Here is a 22,211-nt window from a genome sequence, read left to right on the forward strand (position 1 = left end):
ATATATATATATATGTGTATATATATATATATATAAAATAACCGCGGGGCTCGGCCCGGCTCGGCGGTTGACTCACCAGCCTGGGTGGAGGCGCTCGGCGCTCCGCCGTCCGGAAGCGCCGCGTAGCGGGCGCCATGCGGGCACCGCGGCCGTGCGGCGTGTGCGGGGCGGCCGGGGCGGCCCAGTACCGGTGTCCGCGCTGCGCCGCGGCCTAGTGAGCGCGGCCGGGCCGGGGCGGCGGGGAGGGGCTGCGGGGAGCCGTGGGGTGGGGGGTGGCGGTCGGTCGGTGCGGGGAGCGGCGGCCCGGTGAGGGGTTCGCGGCTCGGTGAGGGGGGTGGCGGCCGGTCGGTGCGGAGCCGCCCCCCTCCCGCCGCGGCGGCTCTAACGGGCGGTGTCCCCGCAGCTGCTCCGTGCCGTGCTGCAGGACGCACAAGGGTGAGTGCCCGGGGGGCCGGGCGGGCCGCAGCGCCCCGCCGCGCTGCTAACGCCGTGTCCCCGCAGAGCGATGCGCGCCGGAGCCGCGGCCGGAGCCGGAGCGGGCGGGCGGGCCGGGCTGCCCCGTTGAGCAGCGGGCAGGTAAGTGGGCCAGGCCGGGCGAGGCGGGTGCGGGGTGGCCCGGGCCCCCTGCAGCTCCGTGTGCTCCCCGCAGGCGGCCCCTGGTCGGTGGAGGACATCCTGACGGACGAGGACGAGCAGGACCGCGTCCCGCTGCACCGGCTGCGGCTGCTCGGTAATGGGGACCGGGCAGGGGCGGCTGCGGGCGGTGGGGCCGGGATCAGAGGCGGTGGGGGCGGCTGCACAGCAGGCAGACACGCAATTCCCTTTAATTCTTCATGGAGCCCCGCAGTTCATCCCAGTCCTCACCGCAGGGCCTCACAGAGTTAAGTATCAGATACCCGGCCCTTCACCGTGTCTCTTTGAAAGTTCACATGCAAAACAAGGGTGTTCTCAGCTGCATTTGTAATGGAGGTTAGTACTATTTATCTTTTTTTTTTAAAAAAAAAGGGGAATCAGAAGAACTGAGAGCCTTGCTTCTGAATCCACATCTCAGGCAGCTACTGCAGACACTCGATCAAGCAGAAGATAAAAGCTCCCTCATGAAGAAGTACATGCAGGAGCCGTTGTTTGTGGAGTTTGCAGACTGCTGTCTGGGCATTGTTGAACCCCCGGAGAAGGAGAACGTGCTTCCTGAGTGAGCTGCTTTTCCCTCTTGACAGAAGAGATTTGGCAGCACATGGATCTCAGTGCTCTCATTTTTGAGTTGATACACAGTGACGTAGCGTTGGAGAAGAGGAATTCAACCCGATGTTCTGTGGACTTTCTGTTTGTACAGAAATACTGTCAGCCATGGGAAATGCTGCTTTCCAATAACAATATTAAAGCTATTTGCATTTATTTTAATCCACAAACTAATATGAAATGTTTTGGTTATCTAAACCTCATTGCAGATGCTCAGACACCTTTACCAGGTATTTAACAGTTTATTTAACAGTGATACACAGGAGAGCTGAACATTTTCAAGACCCATGCGAGCAGCAGGGATGGAGCGAGCACCTCTGATGGGAACCGTGGCAGAGGTGACGCTGTCGACTCGGCAGTGATAGAAACGCGTAGCAGTGGTGACTGTACCCTGGTTTGGTCCTATAGATAAAGAATCCAGCTTCGCTTTTCCCTGAGACATCTGCCTGTACTGTTAGGATTGGCTGCTGCTCCCTTCCTTGGCCGCAGTCAGAAGTGCTGTGTGCTGCTCAGGGGGGACGGTTGTACCTCCAGTGAGAATCCAGCACGCACCAGAACCATTTGCCGTATTTGCTGTCTCGTTACCAGCCTCTTCCTTCTCCCAGGTAGTGCCAGAAATGTTCAGTTCAAGTATATATTGCTTAAAGCACTTGATTATGTTGAGTGTTTTCCTAGTACTGATATTTCCTCTAAAACGCGCGTGTGTGTGAGCGGAGGAATGTCCTCCCTCATGCATTCTAAATTTGAAATATATTATACGTACAATGCATCAATACAGAGAGCTCTGAGGTAGCAGCAGATACGGACGTTGAGTAATTTGAAAGCAGCAGCTTGCAGACGGTCCTTCCCTGAAGGAAAAAGTACAGCCGGCCAAAACCTACGTTGGCAGGAGGCTTTTTCTGTCCAGCAAAATCTGGTTAAAGCCGGTGATGGAGTAGGCGGCCGTGTGGGGGCTGACGTCTGCATAGTGCAGGGGAGATTTCTTACAGTGGAACTTAATAGAGCCCTGGAAGGAAAAGAGGTGGAGAGGTCAGGTGATGGTTTTGCCACATTTGGAGCTAATTTTGCTCTTCAAACTCAAGTAGTGTCACCCTTGCGAGTGAGGAACGGAGAGCAGACCAGAGTTCAGGTTCCTCAACTCGGGGCAGCTGAGAGCTGCTGTCGACCAGAGCGCGGGGGGTTTGTTACCTGTGGGAGGGCTCTGACGGAGGTGATGCCGCAGCCCAGGAAGCAGCTTTCCACCTTGCAGCAGTCGCTCTGGCGCAGCACCCCGAGGCTCGTCAGCAGCGACAGGGACAGGTCCCTCCGCAGCCCCGGGACGGTCACGGGGGCAGCAGCCAGGACGAGTCCGAGCGGCCAGAACTGAGTTACCGTGGGCAGCGGCCACGGCGTTTCCCAGGAGCAGGGTGGTTTGGCTGAGGTGACTGTAGCTCCATGAACTGAGAAAAACGCCGTTTCTTCACCCTCGTCCAATTCTGCTGCTGCTAACGCAGCCATTTTTGCCTGATGGAGAGATGCAGAACAAGATTCTCAAACATCTTGAACAAAATGTAAACCCACAAAACTAAGAGTCTAAAAGAGAGGGCATCTTAAAGGAGACCCCCCCCCTCATCACCCTTTGGGACATCTTCCCATTTTATGAAGGTAAGGAATGAGTTTGTTCTGCAGTCTCTGCGCTGCCACCCTGTAGAAGCAGCTGTACGAGACTGGCATCCGTCCTCTGCTCTGCAGCTGGAGCAGTTTTTGGACAGCCGACAGCATTGGGTTTGTACAGTTAGTTGACAGAGGTGGATTCTTTCTCCAACCCGACAAAGCCTCAGTCACCCAATTTCAACGCTTTCCTGTACCAACATACTCACTTTCCATTTCCTCCAGCCGCGCTTAATGGCATCAGCAGCCCTGCGCATCCTTTGGAAGCGATTCTTGGCTAACCAGGAGCGAACAGCTGAAGATTCAATTAAAGAAATCTGAGTACAAAGGTTCTCCAAAGCTCTCACACTAAGAGAGATGGCACTTAAGCTTTCTCCATGTTCCATTAACATGGCTCCTGCCACCTTAAACATCCAGTGTAACTGGAAATGTTACTTGTTATATTATGTTCAGCAACGACCTTATTGAATTACCTGCTTGGATGACAGTTGCAGACCATCTCTCCTTGGCAAGTTTCTTCTGTTTAAATCTCCTCCAGCAACACTGAATGCAAAACGCTTTCTCATTTAGCACCTGGGCTCTTCTAGCTTCGAGTTGCTCCAGCTGTGTTGGGGATACAAGACTGCACTTAATCCTCAGGGATGGAGTTGTGTTCACAACCCTCCCCACCCATGCAGTCCCTTGGTGCAGGACCGTGGCCCCTTTGTGTCCCACAAGTGCTGGATGGGACTTGAAGTGGGAGCACTTCACCCTGATAACATGTACAATGAAAATGTACAATGAAAATCTGAGGGGAAAAAGAGTGTTGTGGGGGGAAAGTGGATATTCCCGCAACAGCAGCCGGCTTGAAACTGTCTGCCTTTAGGGGGGTCTGGTAGGGCTGCACCCTCCAGTGTGTGATCTTTGTAAAAGTGCCTTTGTCTCCATCTTTCACAAAGCAGCCGCTCAGGCCTGTCGGAGTTAATGCCAAAGTCTGGTCACGCTGGCGTTAGCACAAGTATTGCCTAAACCATTACGATAACTGGTGCCAGAATCCCCCTTACGCAACTACGTTCCAGAGCCGTTGGCCAAGGAAACAGCGCTCTTACCACGGAATTAGCCATAAACACTTTGGTTTTGCCGCAGTACACTGAGGTGTTCTCTGCTCTGTTCCCTGGTTGCTCAGCAGCGGTTTGTCCCGTAACAACATTCCGAAGGATCTCAACAATGACAGAACGTGATGCTTCGGCATCGCCCTCCGCTGGAGCCTCACCTGCAAATGAAGTGTTGAAGAGAAGGGAAATCAGGACCAAGTCTTTGCGCTGAGACTTTCTGGGGAGGTGACAGCTCAGTACCAGATCAGGCTGTGTTTAAGGGAAAATGTGACAGCACAGATTTTGCCATGTGCTGGCAACTAGATAAGCAGCCTGGTGTGTTTTAAGTAGGATGTGTTTTGGGTGCTGCCTCTGTTAAGCCTGTCCATAGGTGACAAACATCATTTTGGGGAGATCTAGACAATGACACAGACATACGGAGGGCTCGGCTGTTCCCACGTTCTCTAAAGCATCCTACATGGAAACATCAGAAAGCAAGAGCGATGCAATTAAGAACAGATTTTGAGCAGATCGGTCCTAAGAAAATCTGATGAAATATCCAAAACTCAAAGCTGTTGGGAAGAGAGCAAAAAGCAAGGAATGAGACTCACAGCCTGAAGGTGCTGAAAGATGCAGGAATATAAAACAATTTCTCTCCAATTCTACAGCTTCCATAGCGCAGTGGAAGCAGCTACAGGGACGTGTACTATGCAGGAGTTTATTGCAGCAATAAGAGTTCATTAAAACCATTTCTGGGACACAGGACGCAGTTTTTTACATGCTGAGACAAAGAGATTATAGCCAGATTAATCTGTTTGGAAATAGGGGGAGACCGAATTCAGACCTGTCCTTGCCAGAGACTGCTGCTCAAGGCAACACCGCATGAGTTTCTGCATGCCCAGTGCCGGAACTTGATGGGCTTTGAATCTTTCCATCCTGGATACTGTTTGTTTTTCTTCTATAAATATTGCTAAGGGGATGATGAGAGTGTTTTAAGGTACTGAGAACAAATATAAGCCATTCTTGCCTACAGGAAGACATCTGGTGACTACGATGGCGTTCTGGGGCTGGGCTGATAAGGGAACCAAAGCTTATCCCTGTGTTTAGGAAATTGTTTTGCTTTGTTTGGGGCTTATTACCTGCTAAAGATATAAAGGACTAGTAACCTATCGCAATGAGGCACTTCAGCTAATGGGTTTATAACTGGGAAGATACGGTGCATAATTGTCCAGCCTGTACTTTGTTACTTCATTCCATTTCCGCAAGGTGAATGGATTTCCAGCCATTTTACTAATCTGACATAGGCTTACTGGTCCTGCTTCCCACACCTGTTGCTGGACAGACCCATGGGGTGAAGATGGGATTAATCTGGGAAGAGAAAGGGGTTAGAGTAACTTCCAATATTAAATGTAACCACCTGATGAGCTCCTTCATTCAGGGGTTCATTACCTTGTAGACTGGATTGTGTTTTCTAAAGTCCATCCTCGCTCAGAAAAAAGAATCGCATGCAGAAGGTTGCAAAAGGCAGAAGAAGCAGCAGAATCCAGGTAAGCTAGAAAGTCAGTGTGTTGAGGCAGAAAACAAGGTGGGGAAAAAAGAAAGGAAGGAGAAGGAGTATAAGCAAAAAGATCAAGTGGGTTTCAATAAATCAAATTATAATCTATTGGGGGGGAAGCCCAAACACCATTGTAACTTTAACTGTTCTACCCAAGAGGAACAAAGAAAATCAACATTAAGATGAAAGATTTGCACTTTTAAAAAAAGCCTGCTGCAAGCATTAGGCAAATTAGAAACTCAGGTTGGTGACAGATTAGAAATCTATTTTGAGAATAGTGGTGTCCCTAGTGCTGAATACAGTATTGTATCTGGTCTATGTGATATCAAATTGGTGCAGTGATAATTTTACTTGATAGCAGGGGGATTATCTAAAGAAATGTACCTTTGTTCTTGGCAGTGTGGTGGTTGCTTGTATCACACACTCTGTTTTTATTGGACGGACATGGTTTTCTCAGTATTTCATAGCGCTCGGTGAAGCTTTGGAAAGGGATCCTGTTGGACAAACGTACAGTTAATTCTAGGCAAGTATCACTGACTAGATGGGTAAACCTATCCTTGTGGGGGAAAAATTGCAGAATAGCTTCAAAAATCCAGTGCAGTGAGCTCTAAGACCAGGGGTGTTTGAGACACATCTGGAATTTGTTAGTATTTGGTATATTGTTAAGAATCTCATCGCCCTGAGTGCAAATTGTGCTGCCCTGGTTACTGTACTGCTGCCGCACTTCTGGGCTCGTGCAACCAGCAAAGTTTCATCATCCAAGACACTGAAGAGTAGTCCAGATACACAACAGGTATTTTTGTCTCCAAAAACATGAGAGACACACTCCAGATGTTGCTTACACTGGAAGATGTTGCTTAACAAGTTTGGACTTACCTAACGGGGAAGCCCGCTGCGCTGATGGTGATGGCTTCGACTATCCCACACGCCTGGAGCTGGCTGAGCACCTGAGGCACAAATGGAGATGGTTTAGGTACCCGCTGTCCCGTTTGTGGAAGCCGTTGTGCTCGGGGGAGCCCACCCAGTGCGCCCCACGCTGGGGAATGAACTGAGAGCACAGAGAAGGGGATTGTGTGGCCACTGAGCTGCTGCTTTGAGGAACACGTGGAGCAGGGTCAAGGTGGCACTAACAGAGGGACAGTCCTTGTGTGCCCTCTGCATCAGATGAGGTTCTTTAACTGCAGCTTTAGCGTGTGCTGCTCTGCTCCCAAAGACATGCTAGTCCTAGACTAGACTGCAGGTCTTATTGTGGGCATTCACCTGTGCGACTGCTGACAGTCAGGTCACCTTTACCTATTTTGAGGACTGGGATGGGATCATCCTAAATAACCCAGGAGTGCTCTGGTAAGAGAACTTCTCATACAGCAACAAGTAAGTTGCATCTGGAAGAGCTGCTGTGCTCACCAGCTCCATTTTAGACAAGCATCATCAGTGATTCTGAAAGGATGTTCATCTTGAAAGGAGCAAAAGCTATTTCAAGATGTGCTGGGAAAAGCGCTTTGCAAGTGACTAAAGATTGTAAGAGACCTAATGCAAAGCCCCACATGATGTCTCCAGCAAGCTTCTCATCAACTCAGTGAGGAAAAGCTTTTGGAAAGTTACCTGTTCTCTTTGAAAAGTCATTGCCTTGCAGCCAGCGTTAGGTTTGATGCATCGGATGTAATGCGGCGTGGTGCTGTTCACAAGCTGCATGAGGTGTTCCAGTGAACCCTGTAGAGAACAAATGCAGGTTTAATGAGGGACTCCTCCTCCACGGGTAAATTAGCTCACCGGCGGTCACCTATAAAAATAGTAAAGCCATTTTTTACAGACTCAGTATTAGCAGAGTTGTTCCATAAGGACAGCTTGAGCAAAAAAATCCACTCTATGGATGATTTTGTAAAACTCTTGACAGTAAATTCAGAACATTTCCAAAATTATAGCAGGGCCACTAGTCAAAGGTAACCCCTCAAGAGGAACAGGTAGGAAGGAGCCTCACAAAGTCAGATGCCCAACTGTTAAATTGGAGTCACTTAAAACCAAAAACCCAGAGAATCTCAGGAATCTGGAGCTATTTCTGTTTTGCAGCTGTTTAATAACATTTACTGATCTGGGTCCAACCCTCCTGTTCTCTTGTCTAGTTATGAAGACAGCAATAGAAAACAACTTGAATAGGACGTACCTTGAACTTTGACACCACTGTCACAACAGCTGCTCTGTTCTGGGTTTTGATGTTATTTTGGTTCCCTTCTGCCACAGGAAATAATTTTTGAAGCAAAGGGTCCTTAGAATTCTGCAAAACGTTGACCAGCTCTGGTGGAATGGGGTCCTGCCAATACAAACGTGATTCAGTATTTGAACTTAGGCAGAAACCTGCCAGCTTTGAAATGACTAGAAATTCCACAAATAGAGAAGGAATAGTATTTCTGATGCAAACTTTGCTTTAACCACAGGTGTAGTTTCGAATCCGACTACATACATTAATTCATAGTCAGATTCAGGAACAGAAAACAGTGTCTGGCTGAACATCCAGCAAATCTAGTCAAATGTACGACTGCTCCTAACGTTGTTCTCTTTATACAACTTAAGACCAAGAGCGTTACCCAGTTTTACATGGCCTGAAGGATTTATTCGGCACAAGCCATCTATATCCAGTAAACATCACTGAATATATATATATGATAGTGGTGCTTTGATTTAAATTGCTTTTAGTTTGTAAGACTTTTTTGGTGTTTTTTCATGTTTTAAACAGCTATTTCTGAAAACACCTACCTTATTCTTCTCCACCATTGCTGCCAGCTGATAGCAGACTTTGCCAGCATAATGTGAAATAATGAAGTTAGGCTCCTTACTAAACTTGTTTCGACTTAAACATTGATTATTAGACAAGGCTTTCTCAATCCGAGTTTGGAACAGGTCGGTGTTCGAGGGTCTATTCAGACGGCACTCCTGCAGAACAAACGACAAAATTGCAGCATCTTATATTAGTCATAAAGATCGGTCTTTAAAAGCTGAGACACTTTAAATCATGACCGTTTTTGTTTTTAGAATTGCTTTGAGTACGCAAGCCCTGAAATACTGTGGAAAAAAAAAAGTGAGGCTTCCTATTTGTATTAGAACTTATAACAGGAAGAAGCAATGTCATGATTGTTCTGAAAAGTAAGTTCTGCAGGATTTTTATAGCTGACAAGTTTCCTATTAATTCAGCATTTTCTTTGGCGGTATGGGATGGGAGGCAGGCAACCAGGCCAGAAGCACGAGAGGTTTGGATCCACACTTACCTCATTGAGCAGAGAAAAAATGCTGAGAGGATTGGCCTCGATCAGCTCGAGGCAGTTCTGGTTGTCCTGGTAGTTGATGAACGACCACTGGAGCCCCTCTGCTGCGTATTCTTCCTGTGGTCAGAGAGAAACGGTTTGTTCTGCAGCAGAGGGCACTGGAGCTCAGATAACCACGTGCCTTTCTGCAGTTACTGTTTAACAGGTTAATCCCAGGCTCAGCCTGCTCATCCAGAGCTCAGCTCATGTTCTATGGCAGTCTTGATTTAAAGAACTGCCCCAGGTAGCTTTTGAGGACGTAGCAGCTGGTCCTGCGGGATCAGGGAGAGCAGGCTGCAGTAAGGGTGGTAACCGGGCGGGTTCTATAAATATAGGGCATGAATCAGTTTCAAGGTAAGTAATTGTGTGCTTGAACTTGGTTTTCATCTTCACTGACCATTAACCCCTGGCATAGTGACAAGGGCAGGGAAGTAAAAAAGGCTGGGCATATGAAAGCACAAATTATGGTCAGAGAGATACTTATTTTCTGAATGAACTGATAAAACTATGCTGGGAGGCAGAAGGTGCCATCATGTTGGAGCTGTATAATAAGAATGGATCTCCAGTACCCAAGAGAGAAAGCTGTTTCATTCCACCAACTGCCCCACACTCTCCTCTTTAAAAAAGCAATTGTTAGGCACACCCTACTCATTTCTGTGGCATTGCTTACTTGACTGCAGGTTGCAATCTGCCCAGAGGCACAGAAATACAATTACAGAGACTTAATATGCTGGTTTAAAATTAGATATTTAACATTTGATGTTAGTGGGGTATTACCTGTTGTGCCTTCAGATAGTGCGCTACAAAGTGCTGCTGCAGCTTCTCATTGGCATAGTTAATACAAAGCTGCTCCAGGCTGTTTTCAGGGAAGGCTTCAAAACCATAAACATCCAACAAACCTAGAAGGAGTATGGGAAGAGAGTACACTTGGGTCTAGGAGTAGCCTGAAGGACTTACGGTTACTCAGTTAAACCAAGGTGAAAAAACATACCTATGAAGCTGGTCCATGCTGATGGATCTGCATAGATGCTCTCATTTATGACCAGAACGAGCCATTCGAACAATCTGCAGACAATGACAACTGGATTAGTTGGGAAGTGCTTGCTCCCAACAGAGTCATGTTCTTCTACTGCTGTTTATACCAGGGTCACACTGTTCCTGAGCCCAAGCAGAAACCAGGGAAGGTAAATCTCTCTGGCCTCCCCGTTCCTCACAGAAGCGATGGGGCTCAGCAGAGCAGCCAGGCCTGCGTGTCCTTACTTGGCGTAGATGGCTTTGGCCAGGCAGTCCCTCCTGGTCTCACACTCGGCTCTGGAGCATGGCTTCTTGAAGATTTGTTGTTGTTTTCCAGCAGTTATTGTTCGAATTCTTAATGATTCCAGTAGCTCCTCGACAGGTATCTTCAGCAAATCTCCAGCGGTCTTCACAAAATCTTGTTTGGGAAAAAAAAACGAACATTGCGAGGTTATCTGAAGTGTCAAATGAATGCAGCACCTTTAAACCTATGGAAGGTCTGGAGAGATTATGGAAAAATGACGCTTCTGCAAAATAACCAACTCAAATGTGGACTTTGCCTCACCTTTGGTTTTGTCTTCCAGTTCACAAGGCTGAGCTTCATCCACTGGATTAGAGAATTGAATGTTCCCGAGATGGAGAAGGCCTGACAACACCTGAAATATAATCCAGCATTGAGTTTTCTGAACCAGAGCTCCCCTCCAAGGCAGTGTCCTCTTAGCCACACAAACAGGACAAGTCAACACATTTCTGCACAAAAACAGCAAGCACATTTTAAGCTTTAATTCCTAATGTTCCAATTACTGAAGGAAAACTAAAGTTCACAGGTGCAGGCTCTAATATTTGGCTACACAACCTCTGGTGTAACTGCAGGCCCTCCAGTCAGGACTACTGAACAACTCATGCTCTGCACATTGATACGGATTTACTTCCCATACTAAAATGACATTCCAAATGTCATTAGCAGCCTCGCGGTGACCGTGTGTTGTACCTGACCTTGAAAATATTGTTCTGCGTGGAGCGGTCAATGCCCAAGTGAAACATTGCGTCTCTGGTCACCTCGAAGCAGTCCTCTGAAAAGCCAGACAAGTGCTATTTAAAAGAAAGCCATGCATACAACCACAGGCAAGCAGAACACTCTACACCACGTCCAGGTGAGCTGGGATTGCCAAAGGAGATCAAGGTGCTCTCTTGGTAAATCCCACAGCACAAGCTGGAAAACCAAGGCATCAGCTTAATCCGGACTCTGTGTGGCTCTGAGTTAGGCAGCAGGTCGCTGAAGCACACCCACAGACGAGACAGTTTCTAAACGCAGCCACAGAGATGCAAATTCGCTGGGCCAGAAACCGCTGGTTTAAGCCAGGTGAAAACTCTGAATAGTGCAAACTGAAACTTCAAAAGAATCACATTAATGCAAGCGGCTTTGCAAAACGCCTGCTGTGCACTAACCAACCTGGGTCACGGCATTTAACAGGACAGACATATTTTGCCTGCCCTCCTTTAAAGTTACAGCTGTTATTAAGGGACAGTCTGTGAAACTAATCTTTACCATCTAAGTTTCTTTCAGAATTTGGCAGCCAGCGGAAATCAGCCCCTTCTGGAAGGTTCCATTCCAGCCTCTCCTCTGCAGTGGCACCTTTTGTGATCTGGAGACAGAAAACAAGTTAACAACTGAATTTTGCCTTTGGTCTTTACAGCTCACAGACAATGAAGAATAACATACCAGGAGCATGACTGAATTTGGAAGCATGGCAGACAGGAAAGCCGTTACATATTAGAAGTTGCAACTGTGCTATATCAGAAATATCGAGCAAAATTAACTAAAGGCAAACCTGATAAAAAATATGAAAGTTTCTTTCATTGGGGGCCTGATAGGCAACTCTGGTCTTCTCCAAAAGGAAAGTCTGAATGGAAGCACTGCTCAGATGGTGGGATCTGGAGAGGAAAAACAAGCAGAGATTTCAACAAAATTTCCTCATGGAATCTGATAGGTATTGTGTTGTTAAATACCAACCGTGAATGCTTTGCAGCTCACCTTCAGTTTTATACAAGTTTAATGTAACATTTTTTTCAGAGTTCTTAACTGATCTCTGTTTTTCCATTACTCTCTGTTAGAGATCAGGGTGAGAGCTTGCAGGAAAAAGAAATCATAATAATGTAAGCTGCCAGCAAACCAAAACAGGTTCTAAAACTGGATAAAACATTATATGGCAGACTTCAGAAATAGGCTTGTAAAGGTTCAAAGGAACAAAACAATAAGGTTTTTACACAGTAATTATTACCTGTCTAACTGAAGCTGGATGTATTTTCCAAAACGGCTACTGTTGTTATTCCGCAGGGTACATGCATTTCCTGTGAAGTTGCCAGTGACAGATAATCAGAGTGGTTTTACTCTTCCATGTTGGACATACAGAATTAAGGGTGATTTGTACATATCTCCAGTATTTGAAGAGTTTGTCTTTTAAGGAGAGGACCAGGAGCTAACTTAGACTTGTGTATTAACAAAGAAAATTCCCACAGCGGCCGCTACTTCTTTTTGCTGTTAAAAAAGCCTCATTTACCAAATGCTTCCATGACAGGGTTGGAATCCAACACTCTCTTCTCTATCCTTTCCACGGTTTCATTGCCTTTTGGGGAGATAACTGAAGCAGCAATGGAAGCGTAGAATTTCATAAGGCAGCGAGATGTCCAGGTCTGCAAGAGAGAGGCTTCACAATAGGTCTTTGTTTTTACCACATTAATTATGTCAATCAGTAAAACAGTGCTAGCTTCTGAAAACACATATGCAGCTGGCGACGATGCTAAAGAGAGTGATCATGTCAGGTTTACAGCTCCAGTTCAGCGGAAACTTGCTGTGCATATGCTTACATGCAACAGCCTCACATTTAAATGCTGTTGGAGTGTTTTGCTGAATGGCAGTTTTATCACGATGTAACCATCTGGAAGCTCAGCTAGAATTAAAAACTGGCATCTCAAGATGCATTTAATAGAAATTGACTTTGACTGATTAACACTCAGCATATCATTTTGTTCTCAGGCTTAAAAATATCCTCAGTTTCTTCCTGAATAGGTACAGACCACTACAGAAGGGCCTGGGACAGGATCTGAACTCTCTGCTGCTTCTAAGTCTCTCCACAGGGTTTGCTGAGACCCACAACAAATCAGGATGAGACATTCAGGTGCGGTTCCTGTTGAATGATTCAAATCAAGCCCTCACAGAAATTACAGATGTCCCCTCAAGAGCAGCTATATTAAGCAGAGTCTATTTAACTGCAGCAATCACTTCATGCTTTACGCATATTTCAAGAGTCGTGCTGGAGCAGACTGGCTACGTGCTCTGTCAGATTTTTGCTTCAGCTTTGCATGTTCACTGAAATACTATAAACTACAAATCACTTGCAAATCTTGAAACTTAAGAGCAATGTCAGAAAACAATCTCCTTACCTTCCCAGCACCACTTTCTCCACTCACAATTATGGACTGGTTTACAGGTTCTCTCTGGCTTTGGACATTTCTGTAGGTTTGTTCAGCCACTGCAAAGATGTGAGGTTTTAAATCCTGGCAGTAAAACAGAATATTCATATTTCAGAGAACAGTAATTATACAGTTCAACAGCAATGGACAGCAAAGTTCTTCTCACATTTATCTGAAAAGAGTATTGCTCTTTTAACAGAACTCGTATTTCACTAGAAATGGGTTTTATCCTTTAGGATTATTTTGCTCATACAGATTTTGAAGAACTTGACATCTGGGTTCTGTGGAAGGACAGTATTTCAAACGTAAGGATTACCTGAGGGCGAAGTGCACCATGGTACTCTCTCATAAGCTCGGGTGAATAGAGGCAGGAGACAGGCTGAAATGGATTTAAAGCCACCAGGCTGCAGCCAGCATTTGTATAAAACAAGTTTACTCTGTATCTTGCTTGAAGACATTTCAGAACTGAAAGACACACCTTCTGTTAGCATCTTTTGAAAAGTGTCTTTGACTCTTCCTGCTCCTGTTTGTAACAAAAATCTTCAGAAATGTTACCTATTAGGTTTAATAGAGAATGAGGTGGTCAAGGGAGTGGTATAGGTCAAATACACTTAACAATGTCTTTAAAAGTTGCTCTCATTCTTAAAAATGTTAAGGGATCTGCTAACTATTCCATTCAATAAATCCTGTGCTTTTATGAGGTTTCACATAGTCCTATGAAGTAAATCTGTTCCCTTGCAGAGCAGAGGCAAGAGTTCCCCATCTGCACTAGAAATAGGCCTCAGCTTCCCTTAACAGCATCATCTTTAAAAGTCAAGTGAGGAATTTACTTTTCAAAACCAATTTCACAGATATATTTTTAACCTAAGTTAGAGCCTCATTTTCTGATACGTTTGTGTAGCACCAAACTGCAATCACAAGATCATGCAGGAGCCCTTCAATGGCATTAACTCCCAACACCCAGCGACCTGACCCAACAATACAAACATGAGTTCAGCAGAACTTGATAAGAGATCAGCAGGGCTGAATCTTAAATAAAAACATTCTGAATAAAAAATAAAAATTCAGCCAAGCCAAATGTGAATTTCTAAAGCTTTGAATCTTTAACTCCTGTGTTCATGATAGCATGAGTGCAATGAGAACAGTAACTACCATATGTTTGTAGCCACCAGGGCAAGTGGCTCCTCAGGAGATACTCCCCTGCCTGGCTGCTTACCTGTTGTAGTTGTCACCGGATTAACTTTCGTGAGGTCATCAAAAAGATGCAGTTTCTCTTCATCACCGAGGAACGCTCTAACTTCTTCTCCAAATGACTCACTGAGGTCATTCTGGATGACGGAATCTTCTTTTTGGCCATTTTCCTGGAGAAGACGGCAGATCAGCATCAGTCAAAGGCTGGACACTTTCATCTGTCTGCTATAATGTATAGATCTGCTGCTTCCATGTAACAGAAGTTCAGCCTCAGCAGGAGCCACAACTTAGGGCTCTTGAGCTGCTCTTCCTCCCAGCTGCCATCCCCTGGGCATCGATGGTTCCCATGGGGTGCTCTGTTTTTAGAAAGGTATTGTCCATCCTATGAGAGAGGGCAGGCTGACAGCACTGTCTGTGAACTGAATTCATCGCAGGTAATTCTGGCTGTAAGCAAAGGCACTTGGAAAGAATGTGTCCTTACACTACCCAGCACTTGCAATTTTGCAAGTCGTTTAGCACAAATGCACTTACACAATGTTCTTAACTGGCGTATTTCTGGTGGTGGTGTAAGAGCTGGCCTGTATTAAGTGAAGATTTGTCTCTTTTGAATCACCTCAAGTATTTAAATCTTAGCCTCTGGGCTCCCATGCCCTTGACAATATTAGTTGGAAGGACACATTTGTTGTGCAAACGTAATGGAAAACTTAGCCAGAGAGATTTCAGGTTCCCTTTGTCATTTCTGGGAGGAAGGAGAGAGGAGCTATAGGGGAAAATGAAGAAGGGGAAAGATGCCAGTCCTGCTTTTTGCGTTCTGGAGATTCCTTTTCTGTTCAGTAATGCCATCAAACTGATCTCTGTAATTCTCAATGAACACTGAGAAGTTTGCTGCTGTCACAGAGAACAGACACACACAATGATTAAATACTCCACAGACAAGTATCTGCCAATTGCCCGTTCTTCCCATGCCCTCCCATGTGTTTGCTGTATTATGGTAGCACCAGCCAAGTTCTTAAATCCATCGTGCAGCTGATAGTGCACGACCTGAGAAAGGGCTTATTTTTGATCCCCTGCACCCCGTTGCTCAACATTGCTTCATTTGAGACAGTGATCGCTCAGCCAAAAGAAAAAGTATTTGAAAATACTATCACTTCTCATACCTACACTGCGTAACTCATGCGTCCACTAATTTAACTGAAAAGATACATTTAAGAATGTACTTGCTACATGCATTAACACCCGCCCCGTTAAAGCCAATAGCATAACAAAAATCACATGCTGGTGTTAGTAACACAGCTCAAAACCACACAGTTAATAAGTCCAGTCAATCCATGGTAGGGGTAAATATGCATTAGCAGTTACCTAATCTGGACTGCATGGAAACAAGCCAAGAATTCTTTCCTGGCAGTAAAATTTAATTAGCACACAAAATTTCTAGTTTTCTTTTCACCTGTTTTGGCATCTTGTTCAGCCCTATGGATGGGAACGCTGGAGATGGCCTTCACTCTCGGGTATCTCATTCAAATCAGACTGAAGAGCCCCTAAATAAAAAAAAAAAAAGGCATTTAAAACACAATAACTTTGTTCTTGTTGCCTTACTCCTGAAAGATCCATGGGTCTGATGGCCTCAGAGAGGCTGGTGCTTTTGGAAAAGCAGTGACTCAGAGAAGTTTTGCGTTGCAGCAGAAATAAGATCCGCTGGCTTGCCGTCCTCTTCCTGCTTCCTCTGAAAATCAGTGGGAGCCAACCCAAGGTGAGTCAAACTCGCCCTCTGAATTTCTGCGATAAACAGAGATTCTGGCCACATAGCCAGGAAGAATTCTGTCTTCTTCCAGCAGCTGAGCCTGCCATCCATTCCATTCCATTTCTAAGTCTTAGTCTACTCTTACCTGGCATGAAAACACCATTTAGAGACCACTTTGATCCATGAGCTGAAGCGCGTGGAGCTCACGGACACGCAACCATCACCAAGACCCTCCAAAGCGCTCCTAACCTCTTTATTACGCTTTCCTGGGGGGAAGCCTTGCTTACAGCTGGCAGAGGTCTTTGTGCCGGTTAAACCAGTTCCCCGAAGCACACGGGCTATCGCAGCTCCCGCTGATGCAGCCGCTCCTCGAGGCTTTTCCCGGGCAGCTCCGACATTGGCCCGGGCCCCAAGGTCGCACGGCAGCGCCGTTCCCACCGGGGCTGACCCGGCCACAGCGAGACCACGGGTTCCGGGGCCAGGGCCCGGCGGTGCGGAGCAGCAGCCGGGGCACGGGGAGCCGGGGCGGGGAGCGGGACCGGGCGCACTCACCGCGGGCAGCGGGCGGCGGAGGAGGCGGAGCCAGGGCGGGGGCTAAGGGCGGTGGCGAATCGGCCGCTGCGGAAGCGCAGGCTGAGGCCGCTGCCGAAAGTGCGGGCGGCGAGCGCGGGCCGCGTTTACTTGCGGAGCTGGGGCTGCGGCAGCCGCACCGGGGGCTCCGGGACCGGCGGGACCACGGGAACGGCCCGGGACGCGCAGGGCGGGGGATGAACGGACACCGGGGTGCTCCGGGGCTTGTTCTGCCACCCCGGCGGCACCTTGGCCTCTGCAGGGGACGGCAGCGCTGAAATGAGGGTTCGATCCCCCCCGACATCCATTTCCCGAACCGAGAAACTCTCCCGAAACCGAGAAATTCTCCAGGAACCGGTAACTGATCCCGAACCCGGTAAGCGATGCCGCCCCGCGTGGGGAAGGGGCTGCCCAGGCCAGTGGGTTTTAGCTGAAAAAGTCTTTGTTGCGACCCCACACTGCGGCTTAAACAAAACCAGCAATTTTGGGTTTCTAATTAATGCTTCTCGCATTTAACATATTCTTTTGCAGCAGGTCACCCGAGCCTGGCCCGGCAGGGTCACTGTGGGCCTGGGGCCTTTTTTGAAAAGGCACTTTTGTTGCAAGTGGGTATTTTAGCTGCTGGTTTTATTGCTGACCAGAAACTCCATTTGGGCCACATTTTTATGTATCAGTTTCATTTATACTATAGAGAATATGACTTACAGAGCAGGACATATAGTAAGATTATTCACAATGTGAATATTCAAGAGAATACTTGGTATTTGGAGATCTTTAGCAAAAACATGTTAAGAATCTTGTTTGGAGAGTGAGGTTTGTGATGCTGGAACTGGGTCAGGCTCCCAGCAGCACCGGGGCTGTTCTGGATTATTTAAATGAAGAGTAACTGAAGAACAGATGACTTCTTAATCAGTGTATGTGTTAATGTATGTGTTAATGTAAGGTTCATTTTTGAAGCAGTTCTAAGAGCCCTGTTTTACAAAACTAACTCAATTTCACATTTGTATTTTCAAAGGAAGAAAGAATGTCACAAAAGCACCTGAAGGAAGCCTTCATCAGCAACTTAAATGGGACCAGCTTGCTGGAAATTTCATTCGGCCTGACTCTAGCTCCACTCTGCCTGCTCTGCAGAGGGCTCCTCTTGATTCTGTATTACCTGCACTATGGGAAACCTTTAAACTCAAGGAAATACAGCCTGCTGCTAGACTTCCTTGTGCTAGTGTCTCCTCTCGTGTTCTCCTGCACAGTCTTGTCTCCAGTCATGTGTTGGGTGCCAGCTATCCTTGTAGCCTTCTGTGCTGGAATATTCTCCAAAATACACAGCCAAAGAAAACACGAGACCAGAGTCCCTTTTAGGCAAATTGTAAAAGACTTCCAGGAGACGTACTTGGATCCAGAATACATTCCAGCAATAACTGCGTTTCGTGTTTATGTCAATGTGTTGACATCAATCAGCATTTTAGCAGTGGATTTCCCGCAATATCCACGGCGCTTTGCCAAAGCCGAGACCTATGGAACAGGAGTTATGGATTTTGGGGTTGGAGCTTTTATTTTTGCTAATGCTCTCGTTTGTCCTGAAGTTAGACAAAAGTCTTGTGTGACACAATCCAAATTTTCCAGTCTGGCCAGGCAGTTCTTTTCTGTTTGGCCATTGATTTTGCTTGGCATTGGACGACTGCTGAGTGTCAAATCTATAGAGTACCACGAACATACTTCAGAGTATGGAGTGCACTGGAATTTTTTCTTTACCTTAGCATTTGTGAGGCTTGCAGCATCTCTACTTTTAGCCATATTTCCGAAAAATATTTCTTGGATCATTGCTATAAACCTGGCTGTACTTTATCAGCTTATTCTTAACACTACCTCTCTGAAGATGTTTATCTTGCATGGTGGCGACGGCAGAGGTACCAGGGTCGGCTTTTTAAACGCCAACAGGGAAGGACTGCTCTCTCTCTTTGGATATTTAGCCATCTATCTGGCGAGCGTGCAAGTGGGGCTGTGTCTGCTCAAGTGCAGGAACTCGGTGCGAGGCTGGATCCAAGCGGTGTGTTTGTCGCTGCTCGCGGTTCTCATGCTCTTCCTAATTCTTCACTTCTCGCAAGCCCACGCGGACCCCGTGTCGCGCCGGATGGCTAATTTATCCTATTGCATGTGGGTGGTTGCTCACAGCCTGATGTTCTTGGTCTGTTTTGTGGTGACCGATCTCGCCCTGGTGTTCACAAAGCTGCTGGTGAAGGGCTCCAGCGTGCCCTGTTGCTGGAACATTCTAAAGCCCCCCAGTACCAGTGGAAAGCACGGAACGGAGGCCGTGCCTGGGGGGAGGACAGGCACGCTGTCACATGTTTGCTTAATTAGCGCTATTAATAAAAATCAATTACTATTTTTCTTGCTAGCAAATGTTATGACAGGTACTGTGAATATACTGATAGATACAATCCACAGCAGGACTGCATTTACATTGTGTATACTACACTTGTATATGTTTGTTAACTGTTTAGTTATGTATATATTGCATGCCAAAAATATAGTATTAAAGTTTTGGTGAATCCATTTCTCAAATGGACTAGTTGAACTTTGTTTGCTGTAGTTGAATTATGGTATTTTAATGGAAAAAATAGTATTCTTCCTGTATGTATTGCAATAATTTATAATTTAGCATAACTTTTTATGATTTAGTATTGATTCTTTTCAACGGTTTGTTTTCCCAAATTATACAGTCAATGCTGCTGGAGTTGTTAACCATTTTCCTGAAAACTTAGGTTCTGAGATTGTTGAAAAAGTGGATACTTAAAAATGTTTTGGCCCCAGTCCTGCAAAGATTAATGCATGCGCTTAACTTTGATGAGAGTAATTGCATGTGGAATGTTAATCATATACTGAACTCTAAATTAGCTTTTGAATTAGAGCTAAATTTTATTTTCATCCTCACTAATGAATATAAATGAAGACCTTAGATAAAGTATGATGCTCTGAAGGATAAAATTCAACTGCAGATGCTGAATTTGTGGTGCAGATAATAAAAGCAGCACAGCCTTTTATCAGAACATACAAAGATCCAAAACTAATTCACCCCCAGCCCGCACACCAACATGTTGTGACAGCTCATCTTTAGGAACAGTGTAAAATACAGCCTTTAAAAGTACTCAAGGCCCACCTACTTGTCTATAAAATGATTTTAAACAGCAGCTCATTTAGTACTGTATTTTGACAGCTGAGATGTCTTCAAGTGTGAACATGCTGTATTAATTTTCATTAGCAAACAAACGGTGTGCAGATGGGAAGCAGCATGAGGCGGTGGGTCAGGGCACTGGCAAGAGTTGTGCTCAGTTTATCGCAGTCCTCCTGCAAGCCCAGAGCAGAACACCCTTTTTGTTCACTTTCCAAACTGTGACAGTTCTTCCTGACCTCATGAAGTTGTTGAGAAGGTAAATCCATTTAAATATTGTGAGGAATTCAATAATGGTATATATAAATACTGAAGAAGTAGAATATAAAAGGTAGTTGCTGATAGATGCCTGATGTCAGTGGAGTTAAGAAGTTCATGTGGACCATATTTCAAACTTCTTGTCAATCAAGTGCGATGAATCATAAAACCTATGGAGATTAAGCCTCTAAATCAGATTCCTTGAGGCAGACATGCTGGGGAATATTCTTAAACTTATGAGGTTCTTTAAGCCGTTGGCCAACGGAAAGGTGAAGTCTGAGGATTATAGGCTGTGGCTGTGCTGATTTCATGCTTGTTTACTTCCCAGTTCTAGCCCTATAGTCTCCAGAATTAAAGAAAAACAGCCTGTGTTATCCTGGGGACAATTGCAATGAATTGGCACCCATGCCTTATAAACAGTTGTTGCAGTTTATAGCACAGCCTTCTGGTAACTGGTGTATTTATTTTAAAACATTTACTGAGAAAAAGAGGCCTCCGCCATGAACTGAATGGCACTATATGTTTATGCAAAATTACTCATGGGTATTAATTTTTGAAATATTTGAAGCCCAAGACCTGCAATGAGTTCTGCCTGTGAGCACAAGTCTATCAATGTGATTCAGAATTAAGGCATTAATTGGGTGTGACAAAGCAGAGTTGTGTCTGGACAAGCAGCAAACTAGATGCCAACTCCATTTTGTGCAGCAAAAATTCCGTGGGAGGTCTGCCGTGTCTGCGCAGAGCCTCCTTCGCCCCCGATCCAGGACGGGAGCTGCGGTTTGCAACAACAGAGCCGGCAAATCGAGGGGATTGAGGTGCACAGGTAACGACGAGAGTGGGAACAATCCGCTTCTCTCAACAACAGCACAACACCGCGTCGTGAGGCTGTCTCCCGCTTCTAAAGCCGTAAGTTGTTCACTGCTGAATTAATGAGAGACAATTAATTCCCATTGCTTATTGTCAATAAACGCGGCGAGCTCTGCCCTGAAGCAGCCAGCATAGTTATTAATGCTGAATGTTTAGGCTATGAGTAGATGTGGATAATTAACCATGCTTCTGAAAGAACCAAGAAATGCAAGCTGGCAGTCTTTGATCACGAAATCTGTACGAGGAAACGGCACCGTAGTGAGTTTGAAAAGATGTGAGAGGTTACCACGACGCTGCTGTAGATGCTCTCTCCACACACACTCAATAGCTGTTGTTAGCACAGGGGTTGGTAGGAGCAAAAACAGTAAATTTCAGTTCACTTTGGGGTGTTTTTAGACAAGTAAGCTTGTACAGATCAAAGATATATTTTTAAAATTCTGAAACTTTGATTTAGCTGTTACATAATTTGTAAAAAGATATTTCAACTAGTAAGACTAAAATGGCTGAACTATAGCATACCGCTGACTTCAATAATAACAGTAAAGCAGAGGACTGGGAAAATATAACTTGTTTTCTCTTTGATGCCATAATTCCACCAAATGACCTTTCTGTAAGGCTGCAGGACAGAAAAAATGTGGTGGGAGAATAGAACTGATTACATTTACCCCTAACCTTGTTGCTTGTTAAACATTAGTAGCTTCTTACCAAATGTCATTGTTTTTAAGGATCGACTCACTGGCATGCCTTCCTTTCCAACCCAGTAGCGTCTCTTTTGAAGTCAAATGTTACAATAAAGATATTGGGCAGTATCCTATTTCAAAGCTGCTCTGTCCTAAAGAACAGGTATTTCTTCCAGGCAAAAGATGGGGCATGCAAATGAACAGCACAAAGGGGCTGTCGGTCTTCCCAGTGTTTTGTAGATCTGAGAGCGTGCCGCATTTTCTAGCCATGTAAAAACCCCTTTTCCATGGATAAAACATACATGCAATGTTACGGTGCTTTTCATACGTAGTTTACCAATGTGCACCCTGAGAATACAACGTGGGGCACTGCTGTTTTGTTAATGTGATCCCACCGCACTCTGGGAGCGGGGGCAGAAGTGACAGAGGAGCCTGCA

General features: G+C 45.8%; 3 protein-coding genes across 9 annotated transcripts in view; 2 read left to right on the forward strand and 1 right to left on the reverse strand.

Annotated features, from left to right (window-relative positions):
• Window positions 1-94: 94 nt before the first annotated feature.
• On the forward strand, window positions 95-1,409 carry ZNHIT3 (zinc finger HIT-type containing 3). Its single transcript, XM_065853323.2, has 5 exons — window positions 95-214; window positions 404-435; window positions 502-576; window positions 650-730; window positions 1,006-1,409. Exons 1-5 carry the CDS (start codon window positions 135-137, stop codon window positions 1,194-1,196), a joined length of 459 nt encoding a protein of 152 aa, XP_065709395.1. The 5' UTR covers window positions 95-134; the 3' UTR covers window positions 1,197-1,409.
• Window positions 1,356-22,211, reverse strand: part of MYO19 (myosin XIX) — a 21,883-nt gene continuing 1,027 nt past the window's right edge. Inside the window, exons 1-25 of one of the 7 annotated variants that reach the window (XM_071817014.1) lie at window positions 16,786-16,852; window positions 15,940-16,030; window positions 14,518-14,662; window positions 13,618-13,766; window positions 13,272-13,385; window positions 12,389-12,521; window positions 12,110-12,179; window positions 11,660-11,762; window positions 11,377-11,473; window positions 10,824-10,900; window positions 10,393-10,483; window positions 10,074-10,245; window positions 9,805-9,878; window positions 9,591-9,712; window positions 8,778-8,891; window positions 8,269-8,445; window positions 7,679-7,825; window positions 7,120-7,227; window positions 6,394-6,464; window positions 5,902-6,011; window positions 3,978-4,141; window positions 3,363-3,492; window positions 3,099-3,184; window positions 2,428-2,742; window positions 1,356-2,245 (exon numbers count right to left, since the gene is read on the reverse strand). In XM_071817014.1, the coding sequence (XP_071673115.1) occupies window positions 2,117-2,245; window positions 2,428-2,742; window positions 3,099-3,184; window positions 3,363-3,492; window positions 3,978-4,141; window positions 5,902-6,011; window positions 6,394-6,464; window positions 7,120-7,227; window positions 7,679-7,825; window positions 8,269-8,445; window positions 8,778-8,891; window positions 9,591-9,712; window positions 9,805-9,878; window positions 10,074-10,245; window positions 10,393-10,483; window positions 10,824-10,900; window positions 11,377-11,473; window positions 11,660-11,762; window positions 12,110-12,179; window positions 12,389-12,521; window positions 13,272-13,385; window positions 13,618-13,766; window positions 14,518-14,662; window positions 15,940-15,951 (2,910 nt within the window). In that variant the 5' untranslated portion in view covers window positions 15,952-16,030; window positions 16,786-16,852 and the 3' untranslated portion in view covers window positions 1,356-2,116. The other 6 variants (XM_071817012.1, XM_065853321.2, XM_071817013.1 and 3 more) reach the window with 6 other exon arrangements.
• PIGW (phosphatidylinositol glycan anchor biosynthesis class W) lies at window positions 16,889-19,375 on the forward strand. The gene is made up of 2 exons (XM_065853098.2): window positions 16,889-17,179; window positions 17,819-19,375. The coding sequence occupies exon 2, from the start codon at window positions 17,828-17,830 to the stop codon at window positions 19,346-19,348; it is 1,521 nt and encodes a 506-aa protein (XP_065709170.1). The 5' UTR covers window positions 16,889-17,179; window positions 17,819-17,827; the 3' UTR covers window positions 19,349-19,375.

Source organism: Patagioenas fasciata, chromosome 19, assembly GCF_037038585.1.
Source record: "Patagioenas fasciata isolate bPatFas1 chromosome 19, bPatFas1.hap1, whole genome shotgun sequence".
In the NCBI taxonomy this organism is placed as follows: Eukaryota; Metazoa; Chordata; class Aves; order Columbiformes; family Columbidae; genus Patagioenas; species Patagioenas fasciata.